Source organism: Zosterops lateralis (genome assembly GCF_965231275.1).
Source record: "Zosterops lateralis genome assembly, chromosome: 33".
Classification (NCBI taxonomy): Eukaryota; Metazoa; Chordata; class Aves; order Passeriformes; family Zosteropidae; genus Zosterops; species Zosterops lateralis.
The window spans coordinates 3,006,396-3,033,647 of record NC_139793.1 but is presented as its reverse complement, the minus strand read 5'-3'; the positions used below and the strand labels follow the sequence as shown (position 1 = coordinate 3,033,647).

At 58.3% G+C, this 27,252-nt stretch overlaps 1 protein-coding gene across 1 annotated transcript; it reads left to right on the top strand.

Moving 5' to 3' along the window:
* Positions 1-122: 122 nt before the first annotated feature.
* UBA1 (ubiquitin like modifier activating enzyme 1) lies at positions 123-27,252 on the top strand. Its single transcript, XM_083881456.1, has 26 exons — positions 123-210; positions 1,425-1,535; positions 2,245-2,303; positions 6,186-6,354; positions 8,531-8,665; positions 9,673-9,779; positions 10,231-10,321; positions 10,869-11,001; positions 11,380-11,477; positions 12,773-12,919; positions 14,078-14,233; positions 15,057-15,167; positions 15,863-15,943; positions 16,435-16,590; positions 18,038-18,203; positions 19,158-19,354; positions 20,218-20,282; positions 20,817-21,012; positions 21,788-21,862; positions 23,117-23,306; positions 23,900-23,988; positions 24,478-24,570; positions 25,206-25,397; positions 25,978-26,079; positions 26,336-26,436; positions 26,974-27,252. The coding sequence occupies exons 2-26, from the start codon at positions 1,425-1,427 to the stop codon at positions 27,107-27,109; spliced, it is 3,156 nt and encodes a 1,051-aa protein (XP_083737582.1). The 5' UTR covers positions 123-210; the 3' UTR covers positions 27,110-27,252.

Here is a 27,252-nt window from a genome sequence, read left to right as displayed (position 1 = left end):
CGGGGAGGGAGGGGGCGGGCGGTGGCGGGAGGCGACAGCCAATGGGAGCTCGGCACCGGGCGGTGCCGATCAATGGGAGAGCGCGGGGGGCGCGGCCCGGCGCGCGCAGGGAGGGGGCGGCGGGTGGCAGCGGCCGCGGCCGCCATCTTGTCGCGGAGGAGCCGAGCGGAGCGGGCGGGACCCGGCGGCGGGGCCTGGACAGCGACATTGGTGCGGGGCCGGCGGCGAGCCCGGGGCTCCTCGGGGGCTGCCCCGGGCTGGAGGGGCGCGGGGAGGCGGCCCCGGGGCGAGCGAGTGCGGCCCCGCCTTGGTTTGGGGGGAGCCGGCGCCGGGGCCTGAGGGGAACCGTGAGGGGGAACCACCCCCCCCCTCCCCACACGGGGACCCTCAGGACGGGCAGCGCCGGGCCGGGACCGCGACCCCCGTTTGGGGACCCCCGGGGAGGGGGAACCCCCCGAGTGAGAGACCCCCGAGGCTGGGACCCCCCCCGGTTAATGGGGAACCCCCGCAAAGGAGGCCCCGAGAGCGGGATCGGCCCGGGATGGGACCCCCGGGACCCCCGCGGGGCTCTCGGTGCCGGGAGCGCTCCCGGTGCGGGGGGCGGGGCTGTGCCGGGCTCTGGGGGGTGCTGGGGGGGGTCTGATGTCCCTTAGTGCCGCCCAAGTGTCCCCAAGTGTCGCTGTCCCCCCTTCCCTGTCCCCCTCCATCCCCCGGTGTCGCCCTGTCCGTCCCTGATGTCACCGGGGCGGTGACACCCGGTGGGGCTGTGGCACCTGGTGGCCCCGCCCGTGACCCCGTTCACTCACCTGGTGTCACCCTCCGTGTCCCCACTGTCACCTGGTGTCACTCCGTGTCACCCTCTCCATCCCCGGTGTCACCGCGTGTCCCTCGGTGCCACCTCCGGCATCATCCCCTGGCCCTGGTGTCACCTCTTATCACCCGATGTGCCGCTGTGTCCCGCTCAGTGCCACCCTGTGTGTCACCTCGTGTCACCACAGATGTCCCCTCTTGTCCCCAGCATCTCCTGGTGTCCCTGCTGTCCCCCCGTGTCACCCTGGCTGTCTCCTGTCTCTATCCCCAAATGTCCAGCTGTCCCCTGGGTGTCCCCAAGTGTCCAGTTCTCTGCTGTCCCTGGATGTCCATCCAGCACCTCGCTGTCCCCAGGTGTCCCCTACCCTGGTCTCTGTCCCCAGGTGTCCCCAGATGTCCCTAGATGTCCCTGACTGTCACTGTCCCCAGCTGTCCAGCTCCTCGCTGTCTGTGGATGTCCCTTGACTGTTCCCTGCTGTCCCTTGCTGTCCCGTGTCATCCCCTGTCCCTGAGTGTCCCTGTCCCCAACTGTCCCAGCTGTCCCCACTGTCCCTGTCTCCAGATGTCCAGCTCCCTGCTGTCCCTGATGTCCCCTGTGTCCCCTGTGTCCCCAGATGTCCAGCTCCCCGCTGTCCAAGAAGCGCCGCGTCTCTGGGTCAGAGCCACCGACGGGCTCCAGCCGCGCCCCTGCCCCCGCCGTGTCCCCGAGTGTCACCCCGGCCAACGTGAGTGTCACTGTCACCCCTGGGGGGCTGGGGACCCTCTGGGTGACACCCTGGTGTCATTGTCACCCATGGGGGGCTGGGGACCCTCTGGGTGACACCCTGGTGTCACTGTCACCTCTGGGGGGCTGGGGACCCTCTGGGTGACACCCTGGTGTCACTGTCACCTTCTGGCGAGCCCTTGGTGTCACTGTCACCCCTGGGGTGCCCCCAGTGTCACTGTCACCTTCTGGGGACCCTCCGGTGTCACTGTCACCTCTGGGGAGCTGCTGGGGCCATGGTGTCACCACAGTGTCACCTGGGTGTTACTTGGTGTCACCTGTGGGTCTTGGGGGTTGGCCCTTGATGTCCCCTCCCTCTGCTCAGGGTCATTTATTGTCACCTTCTTTGTCCTGAGGGTGACATTTGCTCCTCCACCATGGGCAATGTCACCTCCTGGGTGTCACCAGTGTGTTTTAGGGGTGACATTTGTCCCCTGGGTCCCCAATGTCCCCCCCACCATGAGCAATGTCATCTCCTGGGTGTCACCTCCCCAACCATTGTCACTGCAGAGTGACACCAGCCCTGCCATCCCCCCCTGTCACCTCCTGCCACCCCTTGGGGGGGTCTTGCTCCCTGTCCTGGGGTGTCTCAGCACCCATTGGCCCCCTTGGTGTCCCTGTGGTGACACTGCTGTCCCCTGGTGTCCCCATTGTCGCTTTGGTGTCCCCAGGGAATGGCGAAGAACGGGGCCGAGGCCGAGATCGATGAGGGGCTCTACTCCCGCCAGCTGTGAGTGATGGGGACACGGGCTGGGGGGTTTGGGGGTTCCCAGAGGGGTTTTGGGGTTCCCAGGAAGAGTTTGGGGTTCCCAGGGGGGGCTTTGAGGTCCCCAGAGGGGTTTTGGGGTTCCCAGGAAGAGTTTTGGGGTCTCCAGAGGAGTTTTGAGGTCCATTTTGGGGAGCTTTGGGGTTCCTGGGGGGAGATTTGGTATCCCAAGAGGAGTTTTGGGGTCTCCAGAGGGGTTTTAAGGTCTCCAGAGGGGTTTTGGGGTCCATTTGGAGGGGTTTGGGGTCACCAGGAGGGAGTTTGAGGGTCCCCACAGGGGTTTTGGGGACTCCAGGGGGGGCTTTGGGATCCTCAAGGAGAGTTTTGAGGTCCCCAGGGGGAGTTTGGGGTCCCCAGAGGGATTTTGAGGTCCTCAAGGGTGGTTTTGGGGTCCATTTTGAGAAGTTTTGGGGTTCCCAGAGGAGGTTTTGGGGTTCCCAGAGGATGTTTTGAGGTCCATTTTGGGGAGTTTTGGGGTTCCCGGGGAGGGTTTGGTGTCCCAAGAGGAGTTTTGGGGTCCCCAGAGGGGTTTTGAGGCCCTCAGAGGGGTTCTGGGTTCCCCAAGGGGGGTTTTGGGGGTCCCCAAGGAGGGTTTTGGGGTCCATTTTGAGAAGTTTTAGGGTCTCCAGAGGAGTTTTGGAGCCCCTAGAGGAATTTTGAAGTCTTCAGAGGAGTTTTAGGGTCCCCAGAGGGGTTTTGGGGTCTCCAGGGCGGGGGTTTGGAGTCCCCAGAGGAGGTTTTGGGGTCCTCAGAGGGGTTTTGGGGGCCCCAGGGGGAGTTTGGGGTGACCCAGGGGAGTTTTGGGGTCTCCAGGGGGGCTTTGGGATCCCCAGAGGGGTTTTGGGGACCCCAGGAAGATTTTTGGGGTCCCCGGGGGAATTTTAGGATCCTTAGGGAGAGTTTTGAGGTCCCCAGGGGGAGTTTTGGGGTCTCTGTCAGGAATTGTGGGGTCCCCAGAGGGGTTTTGGGGTCCATTTTGGGGGGTTTGGGGTCCGGGGGGAGTTTTGAGGTCCCCAGAGGAGTTTTGGGGTCCATTTTGAGAAGTTTAGGGGTCCCCAGAGAGATTTTGGGGTCTCCAGAGAGATTTTGAAGTCTTCAGAGGGGTTTTGGGGTCCATTTTGGGGTCCTCAGAGGGGGTTTGGGGTTCCCAGGGGGGTTTTGAGTTCCCAGAGGGGTTTTGGGGTCCATTTTGGGGAGTTTGGGGTCACCAGGGGGAAGTTCGAGGGTCCCCAGAGAAGGTTTTGGGGTCCCTAGAGAACTTGAGGTTTTCAGAGGAGTTTTGGGATCCATTTTGGAGGATTTAGGGTCCCCAGAAGGGTTTTGGGGGTCCCTAGAGGGAGTTTTGGGTCTCCAGGGGGAGTTTTGGGGTCCCCGGGTGGAGTTTTGAGGTTACCAGAGGAGGTTTGGGGTTCCCAAGGGGATTGTGGGGTCCATTTTAGAGTGCCCAGAGGGGGTTTTGGGGACTCCAGGGGGAGTTTTGGGGTCCCCAGAGGGGTTTTGGGTCCATTTTGCAGAGTTTTGGGGTCTCCAGAGAGGTTTTGGGGTCCATTTAGGGGAGTTTTGGAGTCCCCAGAGGGGTTTTGGGTCCATTTTGGGGAGTTTTGGGATTCCCATGGGGGGTTTGGTTTCCCAAGAGGAGTTTTGAAGTCTTCAGAGGAGTTTTGGGGTCTCCAGGGGGAGTTTTGGGGTCCCCAGAGGAGTTTTGGGGTCCATTTTGGAGGGTTTGGGGACTCCACAGGGGTTTTGGGGGTCCCCAGAGGAGTTTTGGGGTTCCCAGAGGGAGTTTGGAGTTCCCAGGTGGAGTTTTGGGGTTCCCAGAGGGGGTTTTGGAGTCCCCAGAGGAGTTTTGGGGTTCATTTTGGGGGTTTGGGGACTCCACAGGGGTTTTGGGGGTCCCCAGAGGGGTTTTGGGGCCCATTTAGGGGAGTTTTGGGGTCCTCTGAGGGTTTTGGGTTCCTATCAAGGTTTTTAGGCCCCCGTTAAGTTTTTTGGGGTCCCCATAAATTTGGCTTCCTTACAGATTCAAAGGAATCCCATAAATCAAGATTTCTCCCTAAATTTGGGATTTTAAATGAATTTATTCCATTATTTTCCACATTCTTGGACTGATGCTGCTCCTAAACCCTTGAGGCTTTTTCCCCTGAGTTCCCATCAATGTTTTTTTGGGGTCCCATTGAGCTTTTTTTGGGATCTCATTAAAGTTTTTGATGTTCCCATAAATTTGGGTTCTTCATGGATTTGAAGACATCTCATAAATTGTCATTTTCTATATAAATCTGGGATTTTAAGTGAATTTATTTCATTATTTTACCCATCCTTTAACCGATGCTGTTCGTACACGCTCAAGGTTTTTACCCCAAGTCCCCATCGATTTTTTTTTTTGGGTCTCATTAAATTATTTGGGATCTCATTGATTTTTTTGGCATCTCCATAGATTTGGGTTCTTTATGGGTTTGTAGAGCTCCCGTGGATTTGGTTTTTCCCCTAAATTTGGGATTTTGAAATGAATTTTGGGTATTAATTGACACAAGCTTGAATTGGGGATGTTCCTACAGCCTTGAGGGGTTTTCCCTGGGAGTTTTGGGTTCCCATTGAAGTTTTTGGAGTCCCCATAGTTTGGGGTTCCTCATGGATTTGGGGTTCCCCAAAGAATTTTGGGGTTCCCATTGAATTTTTGGAGCTCCCGTGGGGTTGGTTGCCTTGAGGGATTTCCTGTGGGAGTTTTGGGTTCCCACTGAAGTTTTTGGGTTCTCATTAAATTTATTTTGGGGTTCTCATTGGAGTTTTGGGATCTCATTGATGTTTTTGGGGTCCCACTGATGTTTTTGGGGTCCCCATAAATTTGACTTCTTTATGGATTTGAAGGAACCCCATAAAATGTAATTTTCCCCTAAATTTGCGATTTTTACTGAATTTATCCCATTTTTTTCCACATCCTTGAGCCGATGCTGCTCCTACACCCTCGAGGCTTTTCCCCCAAATTCCCATCAATATTTTTTTGGGGTCTCATTGAGTTTTTTGGGATTTTATTGAGATTTTTTGAGGTCCCCATAGATTTGGGTTCTTTACAGGTTTAGAGCAATCCTGTGAATTGTCGTTTTCTCATAAACTTGGGATTTTTAATGAATTTTGGGTGTTAATTGGCACATACATGCTCTTGAAAGGTTTTTTCTGTGAGTTTTGAGTTCCCATCAATGTTTTTTTTTGGAGTTTCATTGAATTAATTGGAATCTCATTGAGGTTTTTGGGGTCCCCATAAATTTGGCTTTTTTATGGATTCATAGAGCTCCCGTGGACTTGGGTTTTCCCATAAATTTGCGATTTTTACTACATTTATCCCATGTTTTTCCACATCCTTCAACCTTTGCTGCTCCTACACCTTCGATACTTTCCCCCCAAATTCCCATCAATATTTTTTTTGGGGTCTCATTGAGGTTTTTTGGGGTCCCCATAAATTTGGGTTCTTTATGGGTTTGACGAGATCCCATAAATTGTCGTTTTCCCCTAAATTTGGAATTTTTAAATGAATTTAGACACAAGCTTGAGCTGGGGGGTCTTCCTACAACCTTGAGGGGTTTCCCCTGGGAGTTTTGGGTTCCCTTTGAGATTTTTGGGATCTCATTGGGATTTTTGGGGTCCCCATAGATTTGGGTTCTTTATGGATTTGGAGAAATACTGTGGATTGGGATTTTCCCCTAAATTTGACTTTTTTTACTACATTTATCCCACTATTTTCCGCATCCTTCAACCTTTGCTGCTCCTACACCTTCGATACTTCCCCCCCAAATTCCCATCGATATTTTTTTGGGTTTCTCCCCCATTTTTTGGGATTTTTTTCCCCCCCAGGTACGTGCTGGGCCACGAGGCCATGAAGAGAATGCAAACCTCCAACGTTCTGGTGTCGGGGCTGCGGGGCCTGGGCGTGGAGGTGGCCAAAAACCTGGTGCTGGGAGGGGTCAAATCTGTCACCCTGCACGACCCTCACCCCGCGGCCTGGGCTGACCTGGCCTCCCAGGTGGGTCTTTTGGGGTTTTTTTTGGGGATTTTATGGGTTTTTTTGGTGATTTTTTTAGTCTGAATTTCTCTTAATTACATTGTTTCGGTGAGTAAATTTTTGTGGGTGGAAAGGGGGTTATGGGAGGGGTTTGGGGGGGTGTTTGGGGCTGACCTGGCCTCCCAGGTGGGTCTTTTGGGGTTTTTTTTGTGGGGGGATTTTATGGGGGTTTTTGGTGGTTTTTTTAGTCTGAATTTCTCTTAATTACGTCGTTTCGGTGAGTAAATTTTTGTGGGTGGAAAGGGGGTTATGGGAGAGGTTTGGGGCTGGCCTGGTGTCCCAGGTGGGTCTTTTGGGGTTTTTTTGGGGTTTTTTTTGGGGTTTTTTTTGGGGATTTTTTTAACCCAAAATTCTCTTTATTTACCTTGTTTTGGTACTTCAGTTGTTTCTGGGTGGGATTTCTGAGGGAGGTTTGGAAAGGGAGGGTTTGGGGCTGAGCTGACCTCCCAGGTGAGTCTTTTGGGGTTTTTGGGTTTTTTTTGGGGGGGTTTTTTGGGGGGTTTTGGGTTTTTTTTAACCCAAAATTCTCTTTAATTATCTTGTTTGGGTAATTGAGTTTATTTGTGGGTGGGATTTCTGGGGGACGTTTGGAAAGGGAGAGTTTGGGGGTGGTTTGGGGCTGATCTGGTCTCCCAGGTGGGTCTTTTGGGGGTTTTATGGGGGTTTTTTTGGGGTTTTAATCCAAATTTGTTTTAATTGTGTAGTTTGAGTGGGTGGAAAAGGAGTTTTGTGAGGGGTTTGGGGGGGTTTGGGGGTGTTTGGGGCCGACCTGTTTTTTTGGGGTTTTTTTGGGGGGTTTTTTGGGGTTTTTTAATCCCAAATTCTCTTTATTTACCTTATTTCAGTGCTTGAGTTTTTTTGTGGGTGACATTTCTGAGGGAGGTTTGGAAAGGGAGAGTTTGGGGTGTTTGGGGCTGACCTGGTCTCCCAGCTGGGTCTTTTGGGATTTTTTGGGGTTTTTTTTTTTGGGTTTTTTGGGGGATTTTTTGGGGTTTTTTTTAACTCAAATTTGTCTTAATTAGGTTTTTTCGGTGATTGGATTTTTGTGGGTGGAAAGGGAGGGTCTGAGGGGGGTTTGGGGAGTGTTTGGGGGTGTTTGGGGTTGACCTGGTCTCCCAGGTGGGTCTTTTGGGGTTTTTTTGGGGGGTTTTCTGGGTTTTTGGGGGTTTTTTTTGTTTTTTTTTTAACCCAAAATTCTCCTTGATTACCTTATTTTGGTGCTTGAGTTTTTCTGTGGGTGGGATTTCTGAGGGAGGTTTGAAAAGGGAGAGTTTGGGGCCAACCTGGTCCCCCACATGAGTCCTTTGGGGTTTTTTTGGGTTTTCTGGAGGGTTTGGAGGTTTTTTTTTTTTACCTGAAATCTTCATTAATTGTCTTGTTTCAATACCTGAGTTTTTTTGTGGGTGGGAAGGGAATTCTGAGAGGGGTTTGGGGTTGGTGTTGGGGGTATTTTGGGGTGGTTTTGGGGGTGTTTTGGGGTTATTTGGGGTATTTTGGGGTTGTTTTGGGGGTGTTTAGGAGCATCTTAAGGGGGATTTGGGTGGTTTTGGGGGTGGTTTTTGGGGTTTGAGGGGTGTTTGGAGTGTGTTATGGGGATTTTGGGGATGTTTTGGGGGTTATTTTAGGTATTTTTGGGGTTCCTGACCCCTCTTTCCCCCAGTTCTACCTGCGGGAGGAGGATGTGGGATATTTTTGGGGTTATTTTGGGATGTTTTTGGGGCTTTTTGGGGTTGTTTGGGGTGTTTTTTGACCCCCTCTTTCCCCAGTTTTGCCTGTCGGAGGAGGCCGTGGGGGATGTTTTAGGATATTTTGGGCTGTTCTGGGATGTTTTTGGGTTTTTTTGGGGGTTCCTGATCCCTCTTCCCCCAGTTCTACCTGCGGGAGGAGGACGTGGGGTATTTTTGGGGTTATTTTGGAGTTATTTCGGGTGGTTTTGGGGTTCCTGACCCCATTTTTCCCCAGTTCTACCTGCGGGAGGAGGACATAGGGTGTTTTGGGGGTTATTTGGGGGTTATTTGGGGTATTTTTGGGGTTCTTATCCTGCCTTTTCCCTAGTTCTACCTGCGGGAGGAGGACGTGGGGTATTTTTGGGGTGTTTTGGGTTATTTTTGGGGTTCTTATCCTGCCTTTTCCCCAGTTTTACCTGCGGGAGGAGGACGTGGGGCGCAGCCGGGCCGAGGCGACGCTGCCGCGCTTGGCCGAGCTCAACTCGTACGTGGCCGTGAGCAGCACCCGGGAGCCCCTGAGCCAGGAGCTGCTGGGGACATTCCAGGTAACTCACCTGGGGACAGGTGTGCTCACCTGAGGACAGGTTAGGGTTAGAGACAGGAGCCCCTGAGCCAGGAGCTGCTGGGGACATTCCAGGTAACTCACCTGGGGACAGGTGTGCCCTCCTGGGGACAGGTGTGCTCACCTGAGGACAGGTTAGGGTTAGAGACAGGAGCCCCTGAGCCAGGAGCTGCTGGGGACATTCCGGGTAACTCACCTGGGGACAGGTGTGCCCTCCTGAGGACATTCCAGGTAACCTACCTGGGGACAGGTGTGTCCTGGGGGAGAGGTGTGTCCTCCTGGGGACGTTCCAGGTAACCTACCTGGGGACAGGTGTGCTCACCTGGGGGCATTCCAGGTAACCTGGAGACAGGTGTGCTCACCTGGGGACAGGTGTGTTCATCTGGGGACAGGTGTCCAAGGTAACCCAGGTGTGTGGCCCAGGTGAGCCGGGGGGGTGACCCGGGTGTGTGGCCAAGGTGCCCTGGTTGGGTGACCCAGGTGAGAGTGCCCAGGTGTGTAGCCAGGTGAGTGCCCAGGAGTCCCAGGTGGGTGCTCAGGTGTGCCCAGGTGTGCCTACGTGTGCCCCAGGTGTACCCAGCTGTCCCCAGGTGTACCCAGGTATGCCCCGGTGTGCCCCAGGTGTGCCCCAGGTGTACCCAGGTGGGCCCAGGTATCCCAGGTGTGCCCCAGGTGTACCCAGGTGTACCCAGGTATCCCCAGGTATCCCAGATGTAACCAGGTGTCCCCAGGTATCCCCAGGTGTGCTCAGATGAATGCCCAGGTGTGCCCAGGTGTGTCCCCAGGTGTCCCCAGGTGTACCCAGGTATCCCCAGGTATCCCAGATGTAACCAGGTGTCCCCAGGTATCCCCAGGTGTGCTCAGATGAATGCCCAGGTGTGCCCAGGTGTGTCCCCAGGTGTGTCCCCAGGTGTCCCCAGGTATCCCAGGTGTGTCCCCAGGTGTACCCAGCTGTCCCCAGGTGTACCCAGGTGCCCCCTCTCCCCACAGGTGGTGGTCCTGACCAACTCCCCTCTGGAGGAGCAGCTCTGGGTGGGCGATTTCTGCCACAGCCAGGGCATCAAACTGGTGGTGGCCGATACCCGCGGCCTCTTCGGGTGAGGGGAGGGGAACGGGGGTTTGGGGTGGGGGTTTGGGACAGGGATCCCTTTGGGGTGGGATCCCCTTTGGGGTGGGATCCCCTTTGGGGTGGGTCTGTTTTGGGGTGAGATCCTTTTTTGGGGTGGGATTTTGGGACAGGGATCCCTTTGGGGTGGGATTTGGGGCAGGGATTCCTTTGGGGTGGGATCCCTTTTGGGGTGGAATTCCTTTTTAGAGGTGGGATTTGGGGCAGGGATCCCTTTGGGGCTGGGATTTTTGGCAGTGATCCTTTTTTTGGGGTGGGATTTTAGGGTGGGATCCCCTTTGAGGTGGGATTTTAGGGTGGATAATTTTGGGGTGGGTTTTTGGGGTAGGATTTCAGGAGATCCCTTTTGGGGTGGGTATTTTGGGTCGAGGATTTTAGGGAGGATCCCTTTTGGGGTCCCCACGCTGACCCCCCTCTCACAGGCAGCTGTTCTGTGACTTTGGGGACGACATGGTGGTGACAGACCCCAACGGGGAGCAGCCCCTCAGTGCCATGGTGTCCATGGTCACCAAGGTATGGCTGGGGACAGCTCTGGGGTGTCCCCAGGGGGAGGGGACAGCTCTGGGGTGTCCCCAGGGGAGGGGACAGTTCTGGGGTGTCCCCAGGGAAGGGGGACAGCTCTGGGGTGTCCCCAGGGGAGGGGACAGCTCTGGGGTGTCTCCAGGGGGAGGGGACAGCTCTGGGGTGTCCCCAGGGGGAGGGGACAGCTCTGGGGTGTCCCCAGGGGAGGGGACAGCTCTGGGGTGTCCCCACATGGGTGCCCAGGGGGAGGTTGGGGTGTCCTGGTTCCCCTCAGCACTCCCTCTGTCCTCCTGTGTCCCCTCAGGGGTGTCACTGTCCCCTCAGCATCCCCTGTGTCCTCCTGTCCCCCTCACCTGCCCATGTCCCCAGGGCTGTCCAGGGGAGGTCCCTGGGCGTTCTTGTCCCCCTCGACCCCTCCCGTGTCCCCAGGGGTGTCCCTGTCCCCTGTGTCCCCCCTGACCCCTCCCGTGTCCTCAGGGCTGTCCAGGTGAGGTGACCTGGCTGTCCCTGTCCCCCCTGACCCCTGCCATGTCCCCAGGGCTGTCCAGGTGAGGTGACCTGCCTGGACGAGGCGCGTCACGGCTTTGAGACGGGCGACTTTGTCACCTTCACCGAGGTGGAGGGGATGGAGGAGCTGAACCGCTGCGGGCCCGTGGAGATCCGGGTGCTGGGTGAGCCCCACCTGGGGAGGGTTTGGGGTGCCCCAAACACCTCGGGGTGTCCTGGGGGGAAGTCTGAGGCCTTTTTTAGGGTGTCCCAAACACCTGGGTCCCTTTTTTGGGGTGCTCCCTTCACCTGGGGCTGTCCTGGGGGGTCCCTGAGGCACCTGGAGTCCTGTTTTGGGGTCTCCCACACACCTGGGTCCCTTTTTGGGGTGCCCCACATACCTGGGGCTCTTCGGGGGGTAGTCCCTGGGACCATTTTTGGGGTGCCCCACACACCTGGGTCCCTTTTTTGGGGCCCCCCAGACCCCGTGTCCTTAGTGGGGTGCCCCGGTGACCCCTCAGTGACCCCCCAGTGACCCCCCAGTGACCCCCCGGTGTCCCCAGGGCCATACACGTTCAGCATTGGGGACACCAGCGGATACGGGGACTACGTGAGGGGTGGCATCGTCACCCAGGTCAAGATGCCCAAGCACATCCACTTTGTGAGTGGCACTGGGAGCACTGGGAGGGACTGGGGGGCACTGGGAGGGGAATGGGGGGGAATGGGAGGGGATTGGGGGACATTGGGAGGGGAGTGGGAGGGGACTGGGGAGCACTAAGAGGGACTGGGGGGGACTGGGAGGGGATTGGGAGGGACTAGGGGGCATTAGGGGGGACTGGGAGGGGATTGGGGGCACAGGGAGGGACTGGGGGGCACTGGGGGGGACTGGGAGGGGATTGGGAGGGACTGGGGGAGACTGGGGGGACTGGGAGGGACTGGGAGGGATTGAGGGGCACTGGGAGGGGATTGGGAGGGACTGGGAGGGATTGGGGGGGAACTGGGAGGAAACTGTGGGGCTACTGGTTAATGCTGGACTATACTGGGTTATACTGATCTATGCTGGTTAATACTGAGTTTTACTGGGTTATACTGGGTTGTACTGGATTATACTGGGTTATAGTGGGTTGTACTGGGTTGATTTGGGTTGTATTGGGTTATACTGGATTATACTGGGTTGTAATGGATTATTGTGAGTTGTACTGGGTTGTGTTGAGCTGTATTGGTTTATACTGGGTTGTGTTGGGTTATACTGGGTTGTATGGGATTATGCTGGGCTAGACTGGACTATACTGGTTATGCTGGTTTATACTGGGCTAGACTGGATTATGCTGGGCTATACTGGGTTATGGTGGGTTAGACTGAGTTATAGTGGGTTAGACTGAGCTATACTGGTTTATAGTGGGCTGTACTGGATTATGCTGGGTTCTGGTCAGTTATACTGAGTTACGGTGGGTTACAAGGGGTTATACTGGGCAGTACTGGGTTATACTGGTTTACACTGGTTTATATTGGGTTATGTGGGTTTTTACTGAGTTACACTGACCTATACTGGTTCATACTGGGTTATGTGAAATTATACTGGTTTATAGGGAGTGATGCTGGTTTATACTGAGGTTTACTGGTTTATATTGGGTTGTGCTAAATTATACTAGTTTATATTGGGCTGCACTGGTTTATGCTGGGTTATGCTGGTTTATACTGACCTGTGCTGGTTTATATGGGGTTGTGCTGGTTTATATTGGACTATATTGAGCTGTACTGGTTTATATGGGGTTGTGCTGGTTTATATTGGATTATATTGAGCTATGCTGGTTCATATTGGGTTATGTTAAATTATACTGGTTTATATTGGGCTGCACTGGTTTATACCGGGTTGTGCTGGGCTATATTGGGTTATACTGAGTTATACTGGGTTATACTGGTGTACACTGGTCCACGCCTCTGTCTCCCATCCAGAAACGGTTGCGGGAGGCGCTGGCTGAGCCCGAGATGATGCTGACGGATTTCGGGAAGGCCGAGAGGCCCTCGATGCTGCACTGGGCCTGGCAGGGCCTGCACCGCTTCCTGCGGCAGCACGGCCGCGCCCCGCGGCCCCGCCACCAGGTGGGGACACCCGGGGGACACCGGGGACACTGGGGACATTGAGGGGACAGCGGGAACACCAACATCGATGGGACAGCGGGGACACCATGGACAGTGAGGACACTGTGGACAGTGAGGACACTGGGGGGACACCTGGGGGACAGTGGGGACGTTGGAGGGACAGCGGGAACACCAACATCGATGGGACAGCGGGGACACCATGGACAGTGAGGACACTGGGGGGACACCTGGGGGACAGTGGGGACGTTGGAGGGACAGCAAGGACAGTGGGGAGAGTGGGGACACTGGGGGGACAGTGGAGACATGGAGGGGACACCAAGGAGACAGCAAGGACACCGAGGAGATAGCACGGGCACCAGGGGTACAGCAGGGACACTGAGGGGACAGCGGGGACACAGGGGGAACACTGGGGACAGTGGGGACACTGGTGGGACAGCGAGGACACTCGGGACACCAGGGGGACAGTGGGGACAGTGGAGGGACAGCAGGGGGAGAGTGGGGACGCCAACACCAGGAGACAGCGGGGACACCAGGAGTACAGCAGGGACACTGAGAGGACAGCGGGGACACTGAGGGGGCAGCGGGGACATTGAGGGGATAGCGAGGGGACAGCAGGGACAGTGGGGACACCAGGGGGACGCCGGAGGGACAGTGGGGGGACAGCAGGGTGTGGGAATGGCGGGGCTGCTAGAGGCCACTGTGATCTGCCCTGTCATGACTGTCCCCAGGGCCCTGTCACCAGCTGGTGACACTGGGGACATTGAGGGTGTTGGGGACATGGAGGTCACCATGACCTGCCCCAATGCAGTGTCCCTGGGGCCCTGTCACCAGCTGGTGGCACTGGGCACATTGAGGATGTTGAAGACATGGAGGTCACCAGGGCCCCACCGGAATTTGGGGACATCAGAGGGGTTGGGGTGGCTGGGGCTTGAAGGGACATTGGGGACACGGAGCCGCCCAGGTCCTGCCCCATCAGGACCCCCCACCACAATCCTACCATCTCTTGGGGACACCAGTGACATCATTTGGGGGTGTCACAAACCCTGGCGTGGCCTTTGGTGACACCGTGTCCCCATAGATGCCACCAACCCCTTCTGTGCCGCTGCTTGTGACCCCACCATAACGTCCCCACGATGTCCCCTGTCCTTGTCCCCGCAGGGTGACGCGGCCGAGGTGGTGGCCCTGACCAAGGAGGTGGCCGGAGGGGCCGAGCTGGACGAGGAGCTGGTGCGGGAATTGGCCTTCCAGGCCACGGGTGACCTGGCCCCGGTCAACGCCTTCATCGGCGGCCTGGCCGCGCAGGAGGTCATGAAGGTACCGTGTCCCCGTGTCCCCAGGGCCACCCGGGGCTGCTGTCCCCGTGTGTCACCACCTGTCACAGCTGGAGTTTCTTTGTGGCCCTGCCTGGGGGACCAGGCTGGGTGTCTGTGTCCCCTGGTGTCCCCTGATGTCCCCTGAGGTCACTGCTGTGTCACTGAGGGGTTTGCTGGGGTTCCTCCCTGAGGTCACTGCCTTGTCCTTGGCCTGTCCCTGGTGTGTGTCTCTGTCCCTGTCCCTGACGTGTCACCCTGGGGTGGCTGCCCTGTCCTTGGCCTGTCCCTGGTGTGTCCCCCGGTCCCTGATGTGTCCTCATGTCCCTGTCCCTTATACATTTCTGGGTCATTGTCCCTGATGTGTCCACCAAGATCCTGTCCCTGATGTCCCCCTGGGATGTCTGTGACATGTCACCCTGCTCCTGTCCCTGATGTGTCACCCTGGGGTGTCTGCCTTGTCCTTGCCATGTCCCTGATATGTCCCCCAGTGCCCTGTCCCTGTCCCTGGCGTGTCCCCTAGGATCCCAGCCCTGTCCCTGACATGTCCCCCAGTGTCCTGTCCCGAGTGTGTCCCCCACATCTTGTCCTTGATGTGCCTTCAGGTTGTCCCTGTCCCTGACACATCCCTGGGATGTCCCTGTCCCTGTCCCTGACATGTCTCTGAGCTGTCCCTGTCTCTGACACGTACATCCTGTGGGCTGTCCCTGTCCCTGACATTCCTGCTGTTCCCTATCCCTGACACATCCCCGGGATTTCCCTGTCCCTGACATGTTCCTAGACTGTCCCTGTCCCTGACGTGTCCCCTGGGGTTCCCTGTCCCTCAGGCGGTGTCGGGGAAGTTCACTCCCATCACGCAGTGGCTTTACTTTGACGCGCTCGAGTGTCTGCCCGAGGAGAACCGCGACACGCTGCTCACCGAGGAACAGTGCCGGCCGGTGAGGGGACACCGGGACACCTGGGGACATCCTGGGGGAACTGGGGACATCTCTGGGGACTGGGGGTTACCTGGAGACACCCCTGGGGGCTGGGGGACATCCCTGGGGGCTGGGGGACACTTGAGCAGAACCGCGACACGCTGCTCACCGAGGAGTAGTGCCGGCCAGGAAGGGGACACTGGGACACCTGGGGGGGACACCTGGGGACTCTGGGGACACCTGGGGACACCCCTGGGGGTTTGAGGACATCCCTGGGGGCTGGGGGACACCCCTGGGGGCTGGGGGACACCTGAGGGGACATGTGGGTAGGTGCTCCTTACCGAGGTGCAGTGCCGGCCAGTGAGGGGACATTAGGGGAGCTGGGGGACACCCCTTGGGTTAGGGAACACCTCTGGGTGTTGGGGACACTCCTGAGGGGCTGTGGGACACTCGAAGGGGCTGGGGGCCACCCCTGGGTGCTGTCACCTTGTGGGGACATCGGTTGTAGGACATTTGTTAGGGGACACTTGTTGGTCACCCCATTGGGGACAGAGGGTGCCACACAGGGTCTGAGTGGCCACCAAGCACCCGTGGGTGCTGAGGGCGCTCAGCCCCAGCTGCTGTCACCCCTGGGTCCCCGTGGTGGCCCTGCAGCCCCGGGGGTGTCCCCTGGCAGGTGACACAGGTGGGTGACGCCGGTGTCACCTCGCCCCCAGCGCAACAGCCGCTACGACGGGCAGATCGCCGTGTTCGGGGCCGACCTGCAGGCCAAGCTGGGAGCCCAGAAGTACTTTGTGGTCAGTGTCCCCAAATGTCCCCAGTGTCCTCACCCGTGTCCTCCATCGTCCACGAGTCTCTTGTGTTGTCACCTGTCCCTCAAATGTCACCAAGTTTCCCTTCAAGGATTTACCAAGTGTCACCTCTCTCACCCGTGTGTCCCCAGCCCTCCTGGGCCACCCTAAGTGTCCCCATGTGTCCCTTAGGTGTCCCCTGGTGTCCTCGCAAGTTTCCCGATTGTTCCTTGTGTCATCTCCGTGTCCTCAATGTCACTTGTGTCCCCAGTTCTGTTCAAGTGTTCTCTGAATGTCCCAAAGTGTCCCCTCGCCCCCACCCCTTTACCGCTGTGTGTCCCCAACCCCTCTGGGCCACCTCATGCTGTGTCCCCACATGTCCCCATTTCCGTCCCCACGTGGCCCCAACCCCTCTGACTCCTCTGATATATGCTGTGTCCCCACATGTCCCCACATGTCCCCACACGTCCCCATGTGTCCCCACGTGTCCCCGGCAGGTGGGAGCGGGGGCCATCGGCTGCGAGCTGCTCAAGAACTTTGCCATGGTGGGGCTGGGCTGCGGCCCCGAGGGCAGCGTCACCGTCACCGACATGGACACCATCGAGAAGTCCAACCTCAACCGCCAGTTCCTCTTCCGGCCCTGGGACGTCACGGTGAGTCAACGAGGGTTGGCCAACATTGGGTTGGCCGAGCCAAGGTGGAGGTGGGCGGGGCGGGAGGAGCTGGGGGGGCAATGAGGGGCAGAGTTTGGGGGGTTCTCGAGGGGCAGAGGCAGCGGGGGGTGGGTGGGCAGCCGTCTTTAGGATGTGCCATTGAGGTGGCCAAGGTCAACAGTTGAGTTTTGTGCTCAGTGTCAATAGTTGAGTTTCTTGGTCAGTGTCATTGGTTGAGTTCGGTGCTCATCATCAACAGTTGAGTTACTTGCCAACGTCGACAGTTGAGTTTCTTGGCCAACATCGACAGTTGAATTTCTTGGCCAATGTCAGTGGTTGCGTTTCTTGGCCAATGTGAAGGATTGATTTTCCTGGTTAATCTCGAGGACTGAGTTTTGTACTCAACACCAACAGTTGAGTTTCTTTGCCAAGATCACCATTAGAGGTTCTTGGTCACCATCAACAATTGAGTTCCTTGGCCAATGTTACCAGTTGAGTTTTGTGCTCATTAGAGTTTCTTGAGTTGAAACGTCAATGATCGAGTTTTTTGGCCGACATCAACAATCAAGTTTGGTGCTCAATGTGAACTTTGAGTTGAGTTTTTTTGCCAGCATCAATGGTTGAGTTTCGGTTGAGTTTCTTGGCCAACATCAACAATTGAGTTTTGTGTTCAACATTAACAGTTGAGTTTCTTGGCCAACACCAACGGTTGAGTTTCTTGGTCAATACCAATGTTTGAGTTTTGTGCTCAACGTTATCGGTTGAGTTTGTTGGCCAACATCAACGATTGAGTTTCTTGAGTTGTCAAAGGTTGAGTCTCATGCAACACCAGCGGTTGAGTTTCTTGGCCAACACCAATGATTGAGTTTTGTGCTCAGCATTATGGGTTGAGTTTCTTGGCCAACACCAACAGTTGAGTTTCTTGGGTTGTCAACGGTTGAGTCTCACACTCTAAACCAGCGGTTGAATTTTGTGGCCAACGTCACTGGTTGAGTTTTATGACCAACACCAACAATTGAGTTTCTTGGCCGATGTCACCGATTGAGTTTTGTGCTCAACATTATCCGTTGGGTTTCTTGGCCAACAGCAGCGGTTGAATTTCTTGGGTTGTCAATGGCTGAGTCTCATGCTCAACACCAACGGTTGAGTTTCTTGGCCGATGTCACCGATTGAGTTTCTGGGTTGTGTCATCGAATGAGGAAAGGGCGTGTCCAAGGGGCGTGTCCCAGGGGGTGTATCCCAAGGGGCGTGTCCCAGGGGGGTGTGTCCAAAGGGGTGTGTCCCAGGGGCGTGTCCAAGGGGTGTGTCCCAGGGGTGTATCCCAAGGGGCATGTCCCAGGGGGCGTGTCCCAAGGGGGCGTGTCCAAAGGGGTGTGTCCCGGGGGGCGTGTCCCGGGGGGCGTGTCCCAGGGGCGTGTCTCACCCCCTGGCCATTCCCATCCCACAGAAGCTGAAGTCGGAGCGGGCGGCGGCGGCGGCGCGGGAGATGAACCCGGCGCTGCGGGTCAGCAGCCGCACTGACCGCGTGGGGCCCGACACCGAGCGCGTCTACGACGACGACTTCTTCGAGGGGCTGGACGGCGTGGCCAACGCGCTGGACAACGTGGACGCCCGTGAGCGCGGGGGGCATGGGGACCTCGGGGGGCTGGGGGGACACTTAGGGACTATGGGGACCCTTGGGGGGCTGGGGGCTCACAGGGACCTCGTAGGTGCTGAGGGGACACTTGAGGGGTTGGGGGGCACAGGGACATAGGGGGACCCTTGGGGGGCCAGGGAGCACAAGGACCTGGGGGCTGCTGGGGGACCTTAGGGGGTATGGGGACACTTGGGGGTCTATAGGGACCCTTGTGGGGCTGGCAGGCACAGAGACTTGGGGAGTGCTGGGGGGACCTTGAGGTGCTGGGGAGTCACAGAGACTTGGGGGTGCTGGGGGGACCTTGGTGGGCTATGGGGACCCTTGGGGGCTGTGGGCACCCTGGGGTGGGCTTTGGGGACTCTTGGCGGGCTTTGGGGACCCTTGGCGGGCTGTGGGGACACTCGGGGGGGCTCTGGGGACTCTTGAGGGCCTATAGGGACCTGTGGGGGCTGTCCCATTGCTCCTGCTTGTGCCCCATATCTGCAGGTGCCCCACAGCCCCTGGGGGTGCCCCATATCAGAAGGTGCTCTGTATTTGAGGTGCCCCACAGCCTGCCAAGGGTGCCCCACAACCCCTGGCCTGCCCCATAACTTGCTCCCCACACCCCAGGCAGGACTGTACATAGCCCAGAACTTTTATTTACTGTAGGGTCCCCTGTATCCCCTGGTCATGTCCTATATTTAGGGGTTCCCTACAACCCTTTGGGGTGCCCCAGAGCCCTTTTGGGTTCCCCACAGCCCCTGGCCTGCCCCATAACTTGCCCCCACACCCTGGGCAGGGCTGTACATGGATTGGCGCTGTGTTTACTGTAGGGTCCCCCATATCCCCTGGTCATATCCTATATTTAGAGGTTCCCCACAGCCCTTTGGGGTTCCCCACAGCCCTTTGGGGTGCCCCACAGTCCCCTGACTCCCCCCACACTTCCTGGCAGGGCTGTACATGGACCGGCGCTGTGTCTATTACCGGAAGCCGCTGCTGGAGTCGGGCACGTTGGGCACCAAGGGCAACGTGCAGGTTGTGATCCCCTTCCTCAGCGAGTCCTACAGCTCCAGCCAGGACCCCCCTGAGAAGGCCATTCCCATCTGCACCCTCAAGAACTTCCCCAACGCCATCGAGCACACGCTGCAGGTGCGTCCAGGTGTGCCCAGGTGTGCCCAGGTGTGGCTTCGGGGCACCTGGTGGGGCTTGGAGGTGCCCAGGTGGATTTTTTTGGGGGGTTACAGATGGTTGGGTGGTGTTTGAGGGGTCTGGAGAACACTGGGGTCCTGTTTTGGGGGATCCCAGACCATAGGTTCCTTGATTTTGGGGTGTCCTGGATCTGGGGTTCTCGTTTGGGGAGTCCTGGACATCAAGTTCCTTGGTTTTTGGGGTTCTGGACACTGGGGTCTCATTTTGGGGGATCCCAGACTCCAGTTTCTCTGGTTTTGGGGTGTCCTGGATCTGGGGTTGTGCTTTAGGGGGTGTCCTGGACACTGAGGTCTCATTTTGGGGGATCCCAGACTCCAGGTTTCCTGGTTTGGGGGGTCCTGGACACTGGTGGTGTGGTTTGGGGGGTCCTGGACATCAGGTTCCCTGGTTGGGGAGTTCTGGACACTGGTTTCTGGTTTTGGGGGGTCCTGGACACTGGGGTTCCTGTTTTGGGGGATTCCAGCCACAGGTTTCCCTGGTTTTTGGGGGGTCCTGGATCTGGGATTGTGGTTTGGGGGGGCTTGGACACTGGAGATGTTGACTGGGGGGTCATGGACAGCAGGTTCTCTGATTTGGGGGGTCCTGGGTTCTGTTTGGGGGGGTCCTGGACACTGTTGTTCCCATTTTTGGGGGTCGTAGGTTCTGGTTTGGGGGTCCTGGAAACTGCAGTCCCCGTTTTGGGGGGTCCTGGGTTATGGTTTGGGGGGTCCTGGGCACTGCAGTCCCTGTTTTGGGGGTTCCTGGCCCTGTTTTTGGGGTGCCCCTGGTGTCAGGACCCCCCAGTGACCCCCCCTCGTGCGCAGTGGGCCCGTGACGAGTTCGAGGGGCTCTTCAAGCAGCCGGCCGAGAACGTGAACCAGTACCTGATGTGAGTGTGGGCCCCCCAAACCCCCACAGAGCCCCCCCAAATCCAACAAATCCCCACAGAGCCCCCCCCAAATCCCCACAGAGCCCCTCCCCAAATCCCCACAGATCCCCCCCAAATCCCCACAGATCACCCCCAGTCCCCCCAGATCCTGCCAAATCCCCCCAGATCCCCCCTCAAATCCCCACAGATACCCCCCAAATCCCAACAGATCCCCCCAGATCCCACAGGAGTCCCCCGGGCACCCCAAGTTCCTGGAGGAGACCTTTCGGCTTTTTGGGGCCCCCCTCAGCCCCTGCCCCTCCTTTTCCCTGGAGACCCCAAGTTCCTGGAGCAGATCTTTGGCCTGTTTGGGACCCCCTCTAACCCCCGTTTCCCCCCAGGGACCCCAAGTTCCTGGAGCAGATCCCTGTATCCTTATGACCCCCCTAACCCCCGTTTTTCCCCATTTTCCCCCCAGGGACCCCACGTTCCTGGAGCAGACCCTTGGTGTTTTTGGGACCCCTCTAACCCCTCTGCACCCCTTCTCCCCCCCAGGGACCCCAAGTTCCTGGAGCGGACGCTGCGCCTGGCGGGGACGCAGCCGCTGGAGGTGCTGGAGGCCGTGCAGCGCAGCCTGGTCAGCGACCGGCCCCGCGCCTGGCCCGACTGCGTGGCCTGGGCCTGCCGCCACTGGCACCGCCAGTACAGCAACAACATCCGCCAGCTGCTGCACAACTTCCCCCCGGGACAGGTGGGGGCACACTAATTAACTGCTTTAATTAATTAGTTACAGTATTAGCATCAGTTAGTTACCGCGTTAACCCCAGTATAGCTCATTTACCCCCATTACCCCAACCTCAGTTACCCCAATATCCACCAGCTGCTGCACAGCTTCCCCCCGGGACAGGTGGGGGCAAGTTAATTAACTCATTAGTCTAATTAATTATGGCGTTAGCACCAGTTAGTTACTGCATTAACTCCAATATAGCTCATTGACCCCCATTACCCCAACCTCAGTTACCCCAATATCCACCAGCTGCTGCACAGCTTCCCCCCGGGACAGATGGGGGCAAGTTAATTAACTTCTTTATCTAATTAATTACAGTGTTAGCAGTGATGAGTTACCCCATTAATCCCAATATAGTTAATTTACCCCCATTACTACCTTTACCCCAACCCTGTTTACCCCAACATCCGCCAGCTGCTGCACAACTTCCCCCTGGGACAGGTGGGCACTGCTTAATTAGCTCATTAACCTAATTAATTACAGTGTCAGCCTCGATTAACCTGGATTATCTCATTAGTCACCCCATTTACCACAATCAGTTACCTCATTTATTACCTCAATTATTTGGTTTATCCCAATTAACTCGTTTACTCCAACACCCACCAGGACAAGCAGCCCTCATTTACCTCGTTACCCTAATTAATGATGTTGTTAGCCCGGTTAATGAGCTCGTTAACTCCAATTAATGAGCTCGTTGATGTCGTTAATTGCTCGTTAACGCTGCTGGTTGTTCCCCCAGAAAACGAACTCGGGGACGTTGTTCTGGTCAGGGCCCAAGCGCTGCCCCCACCCGCTGGTGTTCGACCCTGATAACGTGAGTGTCACCTGGGGGGGTCACCTGGGGCACCTCTGTCACCTGTGTGACCTGTGTGTGTCATCTGTGTGTCACCCGTGTCATTGTGTCACCTGTGTGTGTGTCACCTCTGTGTGTCACCTCTGTGTGTCACCTGTGTTACCCGTGTCATCTGTGTGTCACCCGTGTCATTGTGTCACCTCTGTGTGTCACCTCTGTGTGTCACCTGTGTTACCTGCGTCATCTGTATGTCACCTCTGTGTGTCACCTGTGTTACCCGTGTCATCTGTGTGTCACCCGTGTCATTGTGTCACCTGTGTCATTGTGTCACCTGTGTGTGTCACCTGTGTCACTTGGGGCACCTGTGTCACCTGTGTGTATCACGTCTGTGTGTCACCTGTGTGTCACCCGTCACTCTGTCACCTGTGTGTGTCACCTGTGTCACCTCTGTGTGTGTCATCTGTGTGGGTCACCTGTGTGTGTCACCCGTGTCATTGTGTGACCTATGTGTGTCACCTGTGTGTCACCTGTGTGTGTCACCTGTGTGGCTCACCTGTGTCACTTGTGTCACCTGTGTGTGTCACCTGTGTGTGTCACCTGTGTCACCTCTGTGTGTGTCAGCTGTGTTATATGTGTGTCACCTGTGTCACTTGTGTCACCTGTGTGTATCACCTGTGTGTATCACCTGTGTGTGTCACCTGTGTCATTGTGTCACCTGCGTGTGTCACCTGTGTCACCAGGGGGGGTGGGGCTGTGTCACTTGTGTCCCTTTGGGTACCACCTTTACCTGTCACCTGCCCCGTAGATGTCACCTTTACCTGTCACCTGTGCCCCGTGAGTGCCGCTCCATCCCCTCTGAGTGCCTCACTGTCACCTTTGGGTGTCACCTGTCACCCTGCAGTGCCACCTTCGCCTCGTTCAGTGTCACACTGACACCTTTACCTGTCACCTGTGCCCCTCTGGGTGTCACCTGTGCCCCTCTGGGTGTCACCTGTCCCCTCTGGGTGCCATCCTTGCCCTGTGGGTGTCCCATGGGTGCCCCTGACCCCCCCTGTCCCTCCTGTCCCCCCAGCCCCTGCACCTGGACTACGTGGTGGCATCAGTGAACCTGTTTGTGCAGAGTTACGGTGTCACCTGTCCCTTGAGGTGTCACCTTTCCCCTCGGGGTGTCACCTGTCCCCTCTTGGTGCCCTGTGGGTGTCCCATGAGTGCCACCCTGCCCTGTGGGTGTCCTAGGGGTGCCCCTGACCCCTCCTGTCCCTGCTGTCCCCCCAGCCCCTGCACCTGGACTACGTGGTGGCGGCGGCCAACCTGTTTGCGCAGAGTTACGGCATCGCGGGCTCGCGGGACCGCGCGGCCGTGGCGGAGCTGCTGCGCCACGTGCGCGTCCCCCCGTTCGCCCCCAAGGCCGGGGTGCGCATCCACGTCTCCGACCAGGAGCTGCAGAGCGCCAGTGCTGCCCTGGGTACGGACTGGGGACACTGGGGGGACTGGGGGGACTGGGAACACTCTGGGACACTGGACCAGGAGCTGCAGAGCGCCAGCGCTGCTCTGGGTATGGGATGGGGGAATGGGGGGGAACTGGGGGGACTGGGAGAGGGGCTGGGGGCACTGGGAGAGGGGCTGGGGGCACTGGGAGAGGGGCTGCAGAGCACCAGTGCTGCCCTGGGTAGGGCTGGGGGAATGGGGGGACTGGGAGCACTGGGAGAGGGACTGGGAACACTGGGGGCACTGGGAGAGCAGCTGGGGGCACTGGGAGAGGAGCTGGGGGTCACTGAGAGCACTGGGGGCACTGGGAGCACTGGGGGGCACTGGGAGCACTGGGGGGCACTGCAGGGACGGCAATGTCACCCTGAGTGAGGGGTTGAGGGTACTGGGAGCACTGGGGGACTGCCAGCCCCACACTGGGTATGAACTGGGAGCACTGGGAGCACTGGGGGCTTGGCAGTGTCACTTTGGGTGAGGGGCTGGGGGGGTCCCACAGGTGCTGGGGAGGTCCCAGGGGTGCTGGGGGGGGGTCTCAGGGGTGCGGGGGTCCCACGGGTGCCCCTCCTGCAGACGACGGGCGCCTGGAGGAGCTGAAGGCGTCTCTGCCCAGCCCCGAGGAGCTCCCGGGGTTCAGAATGTTCCCCATCGACTTTGAGAAGGTGGGGCTGCCCCCCAGCACCCCTGGGTGCCCCCTAAACACCCCTGGGTGCCCCTCAACACCCCTGGGTGCCCCCTAAACACCCCCTGAGTTCCCCACAACCCCCCTGGGTGCCCCTCAACACCCCTGGGTGCCCCTCAACACCCCTGGGTGCCCCCAAACACACCTTGGTGTCCCCCAAACTCCCCCTGGGTGCTCCAAACACCCCTGGGTGCCCCAAACACCCCTGGGGGTGCCCCGACCACCCCCAAATGCCCTCTTAAACCCCCTGGGTGCCCCCCAGCTCCCCTTGGGTGCCCCTCCAACCACTGCTGGGTGCCCCCAAACCCTCCCTGGGTTCCCCCCCAAAAATCCCTGGGTGCCCCCTAAACCCCCACTGGGTGCCCCCAAACACCCCTGGGTGCCCCTAAAACACCCCTGAGTTCCCCAAACATCGCTGGGTGCCCCCCAACACCCCTGTGTGCCCCCCACCCACCCCGTGTGTCCCCAGGACGATGACACCAATTTCCACATGGATTTCATCGTGGCCGCCTCCAACCTGCGGGCGGAGAACTACGACATCCCCCCGGCCGACAGACACAAGGTGGGGGGACTGGGAGGGGATTGGGGGGAACTGGGGGGGACTGGGAGCACTTGGGGGGCTGCCAGTGCCACACTGGGTGAGGGGCTGGGGGGTCCTATGGGGTTGTTATGGGGTCTCAGGGGCACTGTGGGGTTTTTAGGGGGTGTTAGAGGTTTTGGGGGGATGTCACAAGGGTTATTATGGGGTGCTATGGGGCTTTTATGAGGTTTTTATTTTATTATGGTGCTATGGGGTTATTATGGGGAGCTATGGGGTGTTATGGGTGCTGGAGGGTGTTGTGAGGTGTGACAGGGGTTTTTATGGGGTGCTATGGGGTGCTATGGGTTCTATGGAGTATTCCAGGGGTTTTTATGGGGTTTTTATAGGGTGCTGTGGGTTCTGTGGGGCCTTCCAGGGGTTATTATGGGATGCTATGGGGTTTTTATGGGGTTTCTATGGGGTGCTGTGTGTGTTCCGTGCTCCACCCCAGCATTATTACCCCGTGCTCTGTGGGGCTCACACCCATCCCACACCACCATGGACCCCTATGGGAGTTACTCCAACACCCTCACCCTGTTTTTTATGGGAACCACCCTCCCCCAAAACCCCAAAAAACCCTAAAAACCCCTCTTTATTTTTTATTTCCTCCTCCGCAGAGCAAACTTATCGCGGGGAAGATCATCCCGGCCATCGCCACCACCACGGCGGCCGTGGTGGGCCTGGCCTGCCTCGAGCTCTTCAAGCTGGTGCAGGGGCACCGCCGGCTGAGCTCCTACAAAAACGCCTTCCTCAACCTGGCCCTGCCCTTCGTGGGCTTCTCCGAGCCCCTGGCCTGCCCCCGCAACAAGGTCTGGGGGATTGGGGTCACTGAGGCTGGGGAGAGGGTTTGGGGTCACTGTGGGGCTGGAGAGAGGGTTTGGGGTCACTGTGGGGCTGGAGAGAGGGTTTGGGGTCACTGTGGGGCTGGGAATGGTCCCCAGAGGGGGTTTGGGGTCACTGTGGGGCCAGGTTTGGCTCTCAGAGGGGATTTAGGGTCACTGTGGGACCAGGTTTAGCCCCCAGAAGGGATTTGGGGCTGCAGTGGGGCCAGGCAGGGCCCCCAGAGGGATTTGGAGTCACTGTGGTACCAGGTTTGCCCCCAGAGGGGGTTTGGGGCCCCCAGAGGGGTTTGGAGTCACTGTGGTACCAGGTTTGGCCCCCAGAGGGGGTTTGGGGTCACTGTGGGGCCGGGTTTGCCCCCAGAGGGGGTTTGGGGCCCCCAGAGGGGTTTGGGGTCCCCAGAGGGATTTGGGGCCCTCAGAGGGATTTGGGGTCCCCAGAGGGATTTGGGGTCCCCAGAGGGGTTTGGGGCCCTCAGAGGGATTTGGGGCCCCCAGAGGGGTTTGGGGTCCCCGTGGTGGCCGTGACCATCCCCTGCCCTGTCCCCAGTACTATGAGGTGGAGTGGACGCTCTGGGACCGGTTCGAGGTGCAGGGGCTGCAGCCCGACGGGCAGGAGATGACCCTGCGCCAGTTCCTCGCCTACTTCAAGGTACTAGAGGGGACTGGGGGGGACTGGGGGGGACTGGGAGGGGCCTGGGAGAGGTTGGGGGACAACTGAAGGACCCTGACCAAGAGAGGAGCGCTGGGAGAGGAGGAAAGGTCAAGCCCCTGTGGTGACCAATGTCCCCAAGGCCATTGGGTTCCTGTGGTGGCCGATGCCCCCAAGGCCATGAGGTTCCCATGAGTGCCCTGTGGTGGCCAATGTCCCCAACTCCCACTGACCCCTGTGTCCCCTGTCCCCACAGAAGGAGCACCGGCTGGAGATCACGATGCTGTCCCAGGGCGTGTCCATGCTCTACTCCTTCTTCATGCCGGCGGCAAAACTGCGCGAGCGTCACGACCAACCGTAGGGCTGGGGACACCCCGGGGACACGGGGGGACATTGGGGGGACACTGGGGGAACATGGGGCACACCGGTGGGGTCCAGGGCAGGGGGTGGGACAGGAGGGTTGGGGGAAGGGCACAGCCCATGGCAGGGACGTGTCCTGTGGTGAGGGGACATGTCCCAGGGAGGGGTGGCTGTGTCCCCTCCTGTCCCCAGAGGATGACCTGTGCCACATGGCCCTGCCATGTCCCTCACTGCCCAAGATGACACAGACTGTGCCACTGTACCCCGTGTCCCCGGGTCCCTCGTCCCCACAGGATGACACAGACTGTCCCCCATGTCCCCCTGTGTCCCCTGTCCCTGGATGATGACAGTGACCATACCCCATGTCCCTGCCATGTCCCCTGTCCCCAGATGATGACGGTGCCTGTACCCTGTATCCCTGATGTGTCCCCCCGTGTCCCCTGTCCCCGCAGGATGACAGTGACCCTACCCCACATCCTGCTATGTCCCTGCCATGTCCCTGCCGTGTCCCTGACGTGTCCCCTGTCCCCGCAGGATGACGGAGATCGTCACGCGGGTGTCCAAGAAGAAGCTGGGCCGCCACGTCAAGGCGCTGGTGTTCGAGCTGTGCTGTAACGACGACAGCGACGCCGACATCGAGGTGCCCTACGTGCGCTACACCATCCGCTAGGGGGCGCCCTCCGCCCCGCCCCGCCCTCCGCACAGGCCACGCCCCTTCCGTCACGCCCCGCCCCCTCCCCATAGTCGTTGTTGTGTCGGCCCCGCCCCCTGGGTGGGGGCGGGGCCAGGGGGGCGGGGCCAGGGTCCCGCCCA